Source organism: Diabrotica undecimpunctata, chromosome 6 (assembly GCF_040954645.1).
Source record: "Diabrotica undecimpunctata isolate CICGRU chromosome 6, icDiaUnde3, whole genome shotgun sequence".
Classification (NCBI taxonomy): Eukaryota; Metazoa; Arthropoda; class Insecta; order Coleoptera; family Chrysomelidae; genus Diabrotica; species Diabrotica undecimpunctata.
The window spans coordinates 28,561,276-28,576,013 of NC_092808.1; the positions used below are offsets into that span (position 1 = coordinate 28,561,276).

General features: G+C 34.2%; 1 protein-coding gene across 1 annotated transcript in view; it reads right to left on the minus strand.

The window, feature by feature from the left end:
• The window catches only part of LOC140443327 (organic cation transporter protein), a 105,280-nt gene that overhangs the window by 11,357 nt on the left and 79,185 nt on the right, over nucleotides 1-14,738 (minus strand). Inside the window, exons 4-5 of the mRNA XM_072534524.1 lie at nucleotides 9,742-9,968; nucleotides 3,114-3,315 (exon numbers count right to left, since the gene is read on the minus strand). Coding sequence (XP_072390625.1) covers nucleotides 3,114-3,315; nucleotides 9,742-9,968 — 429 coding nt within the window. The remainder of the gene's footprint in view (nucleotides 1-3,113; nucleotides 3,316-9,741; nucleotides 9,969-14,738) is intronic.

A 14,738-nucleotide genomic window follows, 5' to 3' on the forward strand; every position in this document is an offset into this window, starting at 1 on the left:
CGCATGTGTAAACAAAAAGAATTACTAAGAATAATCAAAGAGAGGAAAATGCATTACTTGGGTCATGTGTTGAGAGGCGAAAGATATGAATTACTTCAAGTTATACTGGAAGGAAAAGTACAGGGCAAAAGATCAGTAGGAAGACGCCAGAACTCGTGGCTGAAAGACCTGAGGAGATGGTTTGACCGCTCATCCGCAGAGATCTTTCGCGCAGCAGTTTCCAAAACTACAATTGCCATTTGGATCGCCAACCTTCGAAAGGAGACGGCGCAATGAGAAGAAGAAGAATATAATGGCCACCGACCACTTGAATTCTTGACTGAAAAATTGGAGAGAAAACAAACAAAATCAAACTAGGAAAAACCAGTGCAGCATAGGAATTGTCTGAAATGGTACTCTCTGTTTCATTTGGCTTAAAAATTTCGTATTTATTCACCAAAGTGAAAGAACCCCAACACGATTGGAGGAACACAAGTGAAGCCATGCTTACCATCTTCACTGACAATGAGGACCAGCTGGTTTATGAATTTAAAAAATCTCTGTATTTAGGTCGTAGTGTGAGAGTACCGGTGTGTCTTAATGCAGCTGGTTGCTAGTTTTTATTCGATATTTTTGAAAAGAGAACAAGGTAAAAGGAACTGTTGGAAAAAATGTTAGAAGAGTTGGAAACAACATCCAAAGGAAAAGACGTCATGAAAATCATTTGTGATTTACTACTTTGAGAAACATGACTTGGAGTGGAAGAAGCTAGCAGGATTTTGTAACAATTGAGCACCTGCTATGCTGGGGTAAAGTTTGGGCCTCATTTGGCCATAAAGATGGTAAACTGTGTCACAACACACAAGCATTTTTAAAAGGTTATGCACAGAATTAGACTCCGAGCACGAGACATTACTTTATCATACTGAGGTGTGTTGACTGTCAGAAGGCAGTTGGCACGCTTGTACAAGTCGAGAGAGGAGTGAAAAGCGTTTTTTATTGGGATTAAAATGCAACATTTCTTATAACAACTGAGTAAATCAAGATTTGAGATTAAACTTGCTTTAAACCAATTAAATTTACAACCTTAAGATCAAGTGCCTGGAAACGAAAATTCATATTTACATTTACAGTTTCGCAACCGAATATTAACCAAATAAATTAAATTTAGTTTTTAAGTGAAAGATTATTTCGTATTATTAATGTTAATAAACTATTGCTAAAAAAATTGTACGGTACTACCCGTTTAGATAAAATAAGGTAGGGGAAGATGTCCTAAAATGACATACTTTTTATTTGAGACATTTTTTTGCAGATACCATTCGAAATATTGAACTGAAAAAAATGTAACACACTCGTTTAAATACGTTTTATTCATATACTAAATAAAAACATCTCATCTCTACAAAAAAACTTCTAAATGCTTGTTTCTAATATTCTAGCTGGTTCAAAAAACTCTTCTGGGACAATCCTTGGGTTGAGTGGGTAAATACCCGTTTTCAAAAAGCCGCGTGTAGCATTTTTTATTGTTGCTGCTTTTCCGTAAGCAGAATTGAAAAGTTCGCCGAGTTGATCCTGTGTGATTACCCGTCCTGGATGGTTTTTTAACCATAATGCACATTCCTGGTTATAAAATGTTTTCAGAGGACTAAAGAAGGAAACATCAAGCGGCTGGATACGATGTGTGCAGTGAGCATTGAAGTATAAAATAATTATTTCATTTTTTTGCAAATGTCAATGCTTTCAGTGATTTATGGCTAGTGTGTCCATCCAGAAGCAATAAAACTTTTGATTCGAGAGATGCCTTAACCAAATTCTGGAAATGCTCCAACCATAAAACGAAAGTATCAGCTGTCATCCATTCAGTTTCGTGAAATAATCCCAAGAACCCAGGAGGTAAATTATTTAGAAGTTTTTCTTTTCTATTTTTCCTATGAAGAATCAATGCTGGTGGTACGAACTTACCTATACTATTCATGCAACAGACATCAACGATCATGATCAACGATCCCACTTGCTTTTTTCCAATTTTTACAAAAATTTTTGGACGCCGCTGTACTGTGGACAAACCACTTTCGTCCATATTATAAACGCAGTGTACTTCAATTTTCTCTTTTTCCAGGGTCATTTCCAACGTATTAAAAAAATTTGTGTTTGAGACTTATTAAATGCGATAGCTCTAGCTGCAGACACATCTTCAGGTTGACTAAAGGATATTTCAGGATATCGCATGCGAAATCTTCTCAGCCACTCTCGTACAGCGCTGGGATCTTTAAATCCATTTGAAATACCATTTTTAGTGGCAAATTCAAATGCATGTTTTTTGGGTCTGTAGTAGTTATCCCAAGCAATCTAGACTCTAATAACAGTACGTGCTCAACAAATTCTTTTTCTTCATCGTCATTAAACTTGGTTGAAAAACGTCCCAAAATTTTTGCGCACCCTTTGGCTCTTTTGTTTACGTTATTTAATCTTCGTCTTAACGTCGCTTGCGGGATATTGAAGAGTTTGCTTGCTTTTAACCATCACATCCGACCACTTTTTACAGCCTCAATAGCATTCTGCACTACTGCTTCATCCCACAATTGTCTGGTTGATGTTTTCTCGCGTTTATCAACCTTAATGTATAAAAAAAAACAAAAATAATAGTTTTTAAATAAAAATTAATTTTAGGTTTGTTTTTAAAATGACATAGTATATCATTTTATCTTCATGAATAGCTATGTGGTTTTATCAGCAACAACACGTGGTTCTTTATTCTTACCGAATTATTTTATTTGACTTTCAACGACAATTCTGAGTTTATTACACTTATTTCCTAACGTTGGTTTCACTTTAAAACAAATCGTATTTTCCAGTAAAAATTAATTTACACCAGTAAAAATAATTTGTCGAGGTTAACTTTGATGTATCATAGTTATAAACCAAATGGTGTGCCAACATGTAATTCGGTTACTCTTTGCCACATAAAACCGTACCTGTTCACTAGATAGTGCCAGTAGTTTTTAAATAAGTAACCGCATCTCATTTTACATGCTATGTCATTTTAGGTCACCTTCTTCTATTATAAAGTACACCATAAACAAAGTTTTATATACATGCATTTGCCAAGAATGTTCTGACATTGTACTCACCTTGGTGATTCATCCATAAGCCAGATATGTCCAACTAAAAGTAAAGCGTGGCATCCATAAATTATTTGTAGAATTTGTCTATCTTTTATTATAGCTCCCCATCCGGCAACTAACATAATTCCGACCGCAAAAACTGCTTGAAATGCGACTCCACACATTGATCGTTTGCTTGGACCAACTAATTCCATTGTAAGTACAAAGCCTAAAGTAAAGAAATATTAAAATTTTAGAAAATTGGAACACATACAAAAATCAAGAGAAATTTATACCAGCTTTTTAAAAAATAAGCTGTTTGAAAGTACTTTTATCTTTAAGAAATATATTTTTGTAATTTGTTTTGTACAAAGCGACCGATATAAATTAGTTTCTTTAAGATACATGTATTTTTAAATATTTCAATAAATGCTACGAGACCCAGTGATGTCTATTGTCTGTCATCCAAAGTAGATGGCGCTTATCTTTTCCTCTCTCTCTTTCTATATATATATATATATATATATATATATATATATATATATATATATATCCTCTAAAATAATATATATATATATATATATATATATATATATATATATATATCTTTGTCAACCATTTTCCATCCACTCCTGAATGTAGGTCTCTCCCAATTGCTTCCATCTTTCTCTATCTTGCGCCAATCTAATCCACTGTTTGCCTGCCACTGTTCTTATGTCATCTACCCATCTTTTTTGAGGTCTTCCCGTGCTTCTTGTTGTCGTCCTTGGTCTCCATTCTAGAATTCTCCGTGTCCACCTGTTGTCATTATATCGGGCTACGTGACCTGCCCAGCGCCATTTCATTTTTGCAATTTCTTCCACAATATTCCTAATCTTCGTTCTACGTCTTATCTCGGTGTTTCTAATCTTGTCTCTTAGTGATATTCCAAGCATGATTCGTTCCATTGCTCTTTGCCTTGTTTCTAATTTTTTAGCAGATTTTTTGGTAAAGGCTACTGTCTCCAAGCCGTAAGTACAAACTGGTAGTATGCATGTGTTATACACCTTTTTCTTTAAGTTTACAGGAATGGAGGTGTCTTTCAAGATATATGCTAATTTGCCGAAAGCGCCCCATGCCAGTTGTGTTCTTCTTTTAATTTCAGCATCTTGATTTGGTTTTTCTAGTTTGATAACATGACCTAGATATACATAATGTTCAACATTTTCTATGGTATGATTTTGTATTGTTATATTTGTCTGGTCTCGGCTCAGTATTTTTGTTTTGCTGTAGTTCATTTTTAAGCCTACCGCTCCTGAAACTGCATTTAATTGTTGTAACATATCATTTAGTTCTTGGATATTATCGGCTATTAAAACTATGTCATCTGCGAATCGCAAGTGGTTTAAGTATGATCCGTCGACGTTGATACCCTTATTGTTCCATTCTAGTTTCTTAAAAATGTCTTCTAGAGCAAGGGTAAATAGTTTGGGAGAGATGGTGTCTCCTTGTCTTACTCCCCGTTGTAGTCTTATGGGATTAGTTTTTGTGCTTTCGTCCAGCTTTATCTGCATGGTGGCATTTTCATATATGTTTTTAATTATGTTAGTGTATCTTGAATCTATACGTGCATTTTCTAGAGATTCAAGCACTTATATATATATATATATATATATATATATATATATATATATATATATATATATATATATATATATATATATATATATATACTTATCTCACTCTGAGTCTATTTTCGATGTGACTCAGCTTGATAAGTGTTAATAAAGACGAAACACATCGTAGTATGAAAGAAGGACAAACGTTAATAATAATAACTTTGTATAATATGGTGCTTTCTATAAAATAAGTTGTTTTACATTCCATTTAATTCATAACCGCTAGGCTTACTACTTACTGTCTCTACTTTTTGAAGAATAAGGAAAGTACAATTTCAAATGGTTAAAAAAAATGTAAAGGGGATATTATGAAAGACATATATATTTTGAAGGCATAGAACTTGCGACAAAAACGTTCAAAGAAAATCAACTACAGAGGGTGCAAGGATGCAATGGGTTAGATCAGCGTTCTCGTGTGGTTATTGCTCTATTATGACGATAATAAACGGTTAAACAGAAAAAACATAGAAAAGAGTTAAACAAAATTAAAATACTGGTTTGACATGGGCACCTAATATTCTACCGGCGACGTTTCACGGTCAGACGGCACTTCTGAACTCGTTTAAGACCGCCCTCTCCTTACTACGCCAAAAAAAAGTGTATTAGTCATGTTTCATTTTTGTATTGTGCACGAATAAAATATACCAAGTTTTCACTACAGATAGATGAGTCAACAGATGTAGCTGGGTTGGCAATTTTAATAGCATTTATGCGGTACCAACACTTGCGAGTCTTTTCAAGAGGATTTACTTTTTTGCAAATTATTGACAACTAAGACAACTGGTGCCGAAATTTTTATGTTAATACAAAGCTTTTTCATAGAGAATAGCATTTCCTGGTATAATTGCGTCGATGTGTTCACAGACGGCGGGAAGGCTATAACTGGAAGAACGTCGGGCGTCATTTCAAGAATAAAGGAAAAAGTCAGGGAATGCAGCACTATCCACTGTATACTTCACCTCCATAGCCTCACTGTGAAAAAAAATACCGCCTTCCTTAAAAGTACTCTTGGACGAAACCGTGAAAATAATTAATTTTATCAAACTACGACCACTGAATAAAAGGCTGTTTAGAGTGATGTGCGATGACATGGACAGTATACAGTCGTCTTTACTTCTTTATGCGGAAGTAAGCTTTCTCGCGGCAAATGTTTAGCTAGGTCTTTGAAATGAGAGCTGAAGTCAGAACCTTCCTAATTGACAGCAATTTTGCCTTGGGTGATCAATTGGGTAACGAGCATTAGTTAATTAAATTGGCATATTTAACAGGTATTTTTAACAAGGTCAATGAAGTTAGTCTCTCACTTCAGGGAAAGACAAAAACTGTCTTTAACGCTAATGATAAAATACAAGTGTATAGGAAGCAATTAATTTTTTGGGCAGAATCGGTGTCTTTAACGAGTTCCACACTCATAATTATTTTTCTAAGGAATTCCACGACAAAATTAAAGAAAACTTCTGAGTTGCAGATCCATACCTTGCAATGTTAAAAAAAACCAGCTTCCTTAACATCTCAGCAGTATGAATGCCTGATAGATTTGACATCGGATCCTGCGATAAAAAAACATTTTGAAAGTAAATATCTAGTAGATTTTTGGTCTCAACTCAAAGACGAATTTAAAATTTTGTCAGATAAAGCGATAATTATTCTTCTCACTTCTGCAACAACATACTTATGTGGAGCAGCATTCTCTGCCTATGTGGCAACTAAAACAAAATATAGATCTCGACTGAATGCCGAACGTTACATTTGATTGCAGTTATCCCAAATTCAACCGGATATTACTAACATGTGCAAATCAAGGCAGCCTCATTCTTCACATTAAATTGAAGACATTACGTTTTTTAAGATTTTAGAAATATGATCTGTGTGTTCATTTTATTTTTGTTTTTCGTTATATGTAATTAAACTTCTTATGTTTGCGATAGAAAGAAACGAAAGGCAGAATTTACAAAACAGTGATCAGACCAATAATGAAATACGCGGCAGAAACAAGACCTGGCACAGAGAGGACAAAAAGGATGTTAGAAACAGCAGAGATGAAAACACTTAGAAAAATTGATGGTAAGACACTATGAGACAGAGCTAGAAGTACATATATATGACGTAGATGCAAGGTGGAGAACATTAAGAACTGGGTAAGAGATAGAAGAGTAGAATGGAACGATCATATAAGCCGAATAACAACAAATCGAGTAGTAAAGACGCCAAGAGACGGTTCCCCAATAGGAAGACGATCAGTAGGAAGACCACGAAAGCGATGGAACGACAACTTACTGGAGGCACATTGAAAAACAGACAGAGTCATGTCTATATAAAAAGAAAAAGAAGAAGATGTTTGCGATTAAAAAGAAAAATTGAATAAAGTGAATATTTTTCAGGTGCAATATGGTAAGTGCTTCCTGCAGAATTTCTGTCCTGAATAGTGCTCCTCGGCCAAAAAACTTTGGGAAACGCTGGGTTAGATTAACCATTTGACAAATAGCTCTCGAACAAGTGGGATATGTTTACGGGAATAAATTATAAATCTAGGTCCATTAATAAAAGCGGCAAATAATATACTGAATATCCACAAGTATATCTCTTTCGCTGATAACTTAAAAGCATTTGATAATCTCCAATAACACATATCTGATCATTTATGAGCAACAAGGGAAGAACCTGGCTAAACTGATTCAAAGTTTGTATAAGAACAATAAAGCAACCACGATATTAGAAAATATTTACTTCTCGCGATGTTCTCAACGTAAAATTAAAAAAGCTAAAAGGTAAGGCTACATATTTTTATTTTCCATACGGCTATTTAATTTATTTAGCAAATATGTAATGGAAATTTAATGAGTTTTAAAAATACAATTTATAGGTGAAATTACGGTGCCTAATCGACGCTTTGACACAATGTTTATCGTCCAAATTGAAGGAGCACCTCAGTCTATCAAAGCTAATATAAGCTAATCAAAGTCAGTGAAGAATATGGATTATTAATTAATATACTCAAGACAAAAGTATTGATTACCAACACAGCCAACAACAGGCATAATGGGCACTCAAAATGTAATCGATAAATTTATATATCTCGATGATGCCATAAATAACAAATGGAGCTGTAATCCGGAAAATCAACAGCGTATTCTGATGGGCAGAACTGTTTTATCCAATCTAGAAAAGCACAAATATAACAAAAATACTGAGATCAATCTAGTAGAAATATCAATATTTATATATGCCAATAGAACACTGAAAACTTTTATTTTCAACAATTTCACAAAATTTATTTTAAATTCTTATCACTACAGCTGTTTCGACAGAGTGCCTTTCTCAAGTTATCTCTTTTTGGTATGTGTTTATACTTTATACTCTGTAACTAAATAGGTTAAGGAGGGGAGAACTGTCAGGTCATTCAGAATTATGTCTGTATTTTTTATGTTGTTGATTTCCATAGATTCTAATAAAAATAGCTTCAGGCCTTTATTTTGGATGCGAAGAATTTTAATGACGAAGTTTAAACGATGTACTGGTATGTTTTACAAGAACTAACAGGCAGCTTGATTAATTTTTATCGTATATTAATTTACTCCATGGTCATATTGAATTTACAATAGAAACAGAACAAAATCAATCCATTAATTTTCTAGACCAAATTAAGACAAACAGTTCTCCCCTCCTCAACCTATTTCGTAAAGACTATAAATTGTAAACACATCCAAAAATAGATCACTTGAGAAAGGCACTCTGCCGAAACAGCTAGCAGTGATAAGAATTTAATTTTAATTTTTAATTTAATCCATCACTTATTTATATATGCATTTATATATCCATTAAAAACTGCATGATTAGAACAGCAACAAAGAAATTGACACATTTGAGACGTGGCGTTTGTAGAAGAATGATTCGAATAACTAGGATAGCTAGAAGTTTGATATTATAACAGGCAATAAATGCTAATCTGCAAACATTTAGAGATAATTTTTAAAAATGGAGCATTGTGAAAATGACATTAGGAATTCTCCATATCTGCCAAAGACAATCAGAAGATAAACAAACATATTTACCAAACTAGAATACAAAGATAGTTCGGGGTTGGAATGTTACCAAAACTAATAGTAATAAACTTACGATGACAGATATATGTATATTAGTTGAGATAAAAGCTACCGTAGATCGTTACTTAAAAGAGCGAGAAATAAAAAAATATTAAATGAAATGAAGATGTCTTGAAATATAATAGAAGATGATATAGACTATTGAAATGAAATGAAATGAAAACACACAATTAATACGGATTGAACTTGTAAAGAAGACATGCTAATAAAAGAGAAGTTAAGTAATTACAGCAAAGAACTTGGTGGAGGTTAACATAGGTTTGGTTACGACTGTTAAAATATAATAGAAACATATGGAACATATAGCGGGAGAGGGGAGACACGTAATATATGACAGTTATATGTTATATATTAATCCTGCATCGGAACAGTAGACACTTCGAAAATATTGGACAGACTTGGGTGAGGTTATGGCAGGTGGATGGACAGCTCCGAATGTGCACGTTGCTATAATTAATGGAATTATGTTAAACCGTTTTATAAGTTAATAAATAGTTATGTTTTGTTAGTCTGTGCTTTATTAAATACACAAAATTATATTATAGTCTACGGCAAATACGATTTTTAAGATAATTATCGAAAGAAAACGGAATCCAGGTAGGTAGACGAAAACACTTGATGATGAAAACAACAGACACTTCAAAAAAACAGAAGATGGAGACGAATTTGAAATAGTTATAGACAACTTTCATTACTAGAGTAAGCACCAGAAGAAGAACAGTCAGAATGGCAGTCAGAGGACAAAATAACAGACAATTCTATGTAAAGAACTTTCAGATGGCATCCAAGAAGAGTAGAATTAGATTTGCAGTTGGTGATTATAGAATTTCATGAATTGATATGTGCATACAACTATTAGCTACTAATAATAATAAGCTATTAATAATTACTTACCTGGTATATAAGCTCCAGCCGATCCAAATATACCATATAAATATCTAATAACTAAAAAGGAAATGTATTCAGGAGTGAAGGCTACAGTAACACCCAATATTAATTGCAAAATAGCAGACCAACAGAAAATTGGCTTTCTACCGTATTTGTCTGCCATTTTTCCTAATACCACAGCACCTGTAAATACTCCTATCATGTAAGTAGATTGAGCTACCGCTCCCATCCACCTAAAAATAATGTATATATAAGTTTTACTGCGTTTAAATAAAAAATGACAATAATCTAGGCAAAAATTTCGTACATCTTTTATTTTATTTTCAAATATTTTTCTATTTATATAACGATATTAATTAGAATAATAAATTCCATATTACAATTACTACTGCAGTACATGTGATGTGTAATCAAAAGTCTCGGGGAATAAGACACAAGTCCTGAAAATAACTAAGGTAGGGATGAAAACTTGACGCAGTCAAAGCTGACAGGGTTAAATCGTTGAAATGAGTAAGTTTCTTATAAGTAAACTTTTCCCTTTCAACCTCCTTGGGACAATACGTCCCTAACGTCCTATCAGAAATTCAAAAAATTGTATTGGGTGAATGAAGCCCAATTTTACATTGAAAGTATACATAGTGGTACAATACATACTATATTTCTAATTGATAAAACGAAGGCGTATGTCTACTCTATGGGAGTAGGTATATCTAATAATATCTCTAGGCGTATGTATTCCCAGTCTAGGGAAACTGGTCCTAAAGGCGGATGAATCGAAAAATAGGTCAACGGCGTAAGGATGCAGAAGGCAACGGGGAACCACTGCATTAAAGACTCATAGAGTACCCCTAGTAAAGTCATGAATGGCAAATGACAAGTAGAGTAAACAAACTTACTGATTATGGAGCACGGAATCCAAGATCCGGCAGGGGAGAAATAACTGTAGATCACAGGGTCTCCCAGGTCGTAAACCAGAGAAATCCCTGTGCACTTAAGACATTGAAAATAGCAACCTGGACTGTCAGAAGTCTATACGCAAGTGGTAAATTAGCGAACGTACTACTTGAAATGGAAAACCTCCAAATTGATGTTTTAGGTATAAGTGACGTACAGTGACCAGGTTTAGGCAAACAAATTACAAATAATGGAACCATGTATTATTCAGGTAACAACGAGGTCAATCATCGCTATGGTGTTGCTATCTTAGTTGCAAAAAAGGCCAATTACTCTGTGAGAAGTTTTACTCCTTATTCTGATAGGATCTTATCAATACAACTTCAGTCTAAAAAAGGTATAGTAAATTTTATTCAAGTTTATGCTCCTACGGCAGATAAAGATGACGACGATATCGAACTATTTCACCATGATTTGAAACAAGTCTTAAAATCAATGAAGTATCAATGAACATAAGTAAATTAAATTTACTTATGTTTGTATTTTGAGAACGATTTCCGAAGTGGAAATTAAAACGTCAATAAACGTACTTTAACCTTTAATTGTGGCTTTTTCCCATTTAAATAGTAATTACTTTAAAATGCCACAAGAAAATAGCTTCAGAACAATACTTTGTAGAATGACTGAAATTAATCATATTATGAAAAACAAATCGAAGTGTTACAAAAAAATGATAATTTTAGTGTTCGGGATATATAATCCCAATGGTTGTTTTCTGTGGGACTAATCATTCCAACAGTTTTTTTAGCATGAAGCAACGTCAACCGCTGACTCAAGCAGATATAGAAAAGTTCGCCAACAATTTTTATTCTGATTCAGAATTAGATGATGTTGAAGATACATTTGCCAATAGTGATAATTGTGAAGATCCAAACTATAAAGATATTGAAGGATATCCTAGCAGCGATTCTAAAGAATCAGATTTCGCAATCATTGAATGTGAAGAAGAGATAAATAATCAAAAAACTTTAAAACGTGAAGGTAAGGAAAACAATGAAGAAATGATGATCAGTGATTAAAAATTGTAATGAAAAGTACGACAATAAAGGTGAATATGTAGAACAAATTAACAAAGAAAGAGGAGAAAGGGATGAAAAAATATTTTGGTATAGTCTTCCAACCATTCCTCCTAAGAATGTTCTTGTAAGTCACAGAGAAATTGTTCATACTTTTAATCCATTACAAGTCTTCAAGAAGATATTTCCTCCAAGTTTGATGCTCTTTATTGTGGATTGTACCAATGAGAGAATTGATCTCTACAGAAGAGAGAACACAATACACAGATGTTGGAGAATTTATGATCGTAATCGGCATAACATTTATTATGTGTATCAACCGTCTTCCTCACCTTTCTGATTACTGGTTGTGAAGACCTTCTATAGGTAACCAATTTATAAAACAAAGCATTTCAAGGAATATATTTGGTGCTTCTAGCTAAATGGTACATGAAAATCACCCAAAAGAGCCAGAAATTACTTCAAAAACCTACTACACTGATGATTTGTTTCTTGCTTAAAGTACACTTTTCAGAAGTACAGGTCAGATAGCTCTCATCAAAGTATCATGACGAAGTTTAAGGGCCGAAGCACATTGAAACAATATATTCCGAACAAACCTATAAAAAGAGGAATAAAGACATGGGTTAGATCCGACTCTAATACAGGTTACACATATGATATAAATATTTACAGTGGAAAAGAAATCCAAAAATTTGAAGATACTCTAGAGGAAAGACTTGTGCACACACTCTTAAATCCGATAAAAGATGATAATGTCGTTTTAGTTTTCGACAAATTTTTCACTACTGTAAAACTACTTCACGAAATCAAGTTTTCAGCTATTGGGACTGCCATAAGGATCAGAAAAAATATGACTCGCCTCAATAATAAGTTAGTCAGAGGAGAGTCACAGTTGATTTGCTAAGGCACTAAGGAAGTACTGTTATTGAGTAATTGCCACACAGATATCTTAACCACTGTAAAACGTAAAGGACTTGATGGTACACAAGTAGACGTCTCTTGCCCAAATGTTATAGCTTTTTACAACTGCTGTATGGGAGGAGTTGACTTAGGTGACCAAATGTCTGGATCATATGATTTAGATAGAAAATCGCTTCAATGGTGGAAAAAAGTCTTTTTTAGACTCACAATGGTAGCGGCTGTCAATAGTTGGATTATTTACAACCAACTGAATCGCAACACAATTCCATTCAATGATTTTTTACTGACAGTAGGTGAAGATTTAGTAACCGAAGGAAGAAGCTCTACCAAAGTTCATGTTTGAAAAAAATCTGTAGGAAGACCTTCAAAGAGAACCAAGAATATGATAAGTGTGGGGGATCATTTACCAATCATAGAAAAATCTCGTCGTTGTTATACAGTGTGTTCTGCAAAAAAAAAGACACGAACACAAATGATATGTCAAATATGTCAGGTACCCTTATCATTTATAAAAATTACCATTTATAGAAATGTTTTTTGTACTTATACTGTGATCTATTATTGGTTAAATTCAAATGAAAATTGTTTTTAAAATTTTTTTTCATATAATAAAAGGTTGAAGCCCATTGAAAAATTTTATTTCGATACCGTATTATATATAGTCCCACTAAAAAAACCTTTGGGACAATATATCCCAAAATAAGAGGCTCCAAACTTAATTAAAAAAATATTAATATGATCAAACACATCTGTAGAACCGCATTATATGACCAAATGATGAATATTAGTTTTTGGTGAGAAGAAAAAAAGATGGGGTCGAAAGGGTTAAACGATCGCGAAAGCCTTTTTAACCATATCGCCTTGAATCAATACAGAATAACGGACGGATTCTCTTTCGCATTCACACATTCGGGTTTGCTCAGATAATCTAAGTTTTTGTTATCATGTTTATATGTGTTAATAGGAAATTATGGACAAAAGTCATTATAGATTTCGCAATGATCAGTATCATCATCATCAATTAGCCAATCGCGTCCACTGCTGGACATATGCCTCTCTCAGTTCTTTCCAGTGTTCTCTACACTGGGCCGCTTGTAGTAAGTTTCCTGCTACACGTTTTATATCATCGGTCCATCTAGTCGGTGGTCGTCCTCGGCTTCTTTTATAGTTTCTGGGCCTCCATTCCATAATACGTCTTGTCCACCGTCCATCTTGTGTTCTGGCTACGTGCCCTGCCCAGTTCCACTTAAGCGTCGTGGTTCTTTCGATGACGTCTTGAACTCCTGATGTTTGCCTGATTTGTTGGTTTGAATGGTCAGTATAGGCTTAGACTACGTTTTTCCAGTTTTGACAACTGGCATGATACGTGACGTTTGTAACATGATAACGAAAATTATATTTTAGTTCAATTCGAGAATTATAAGATAGTTAATTAAATAAATCAGTAATTTCATTTATTGTCTGCTCCATTTTCTTTGTCTGGTTTCATTCTCCTTTCTTACCATTGCTATTATTTCTATATTCTTCATACCAAGATATGATTCTCTACAGGATCTTACATCTGGTACTCCCCAAAGCCAGCCTTTAGTGTCTCAATTTTCGGCCATAGCTTCCAATCCAGCCAGAAAAGGGCAGCCAAATGTTCTATTTCTCCATAGCTGGTCAACTGGAATGTTGCAGCTTAAAAGTAGGAGGAAATCATACCTAAGTACTTCCTTACATACCATATCCTGGCCTCCAAGTAGTTCGAATAGTCTTTGTTAGAGGGACAATATAAAATGCACCACTCCGGAATCCCTAGCCCCACCTACTGCTTTCCCGTAAATTGCGAAATATGAGTTGTGTATGTTTTAAGTGCAACGATCATTTCTGAACTCTACAAGGCCCAAACTGGGATTATATCTCTGACGACAGCGAACTTCTGGCTATGCTTAAGCGGTGTTCGCCCCAAACGCCCAAGCCAATAACTTCCTACCTAGTTGATCCTGCACGAAGATCTACTAAGTTTAGACCTTCCTCCCGCACAGTCTCAGATTGGCAAGGTGGGCCATAAAATAGCAGACAAGTTATGTTGTTAATTTGGGTGAAAGCCAAAGCGAAAATTTGTTG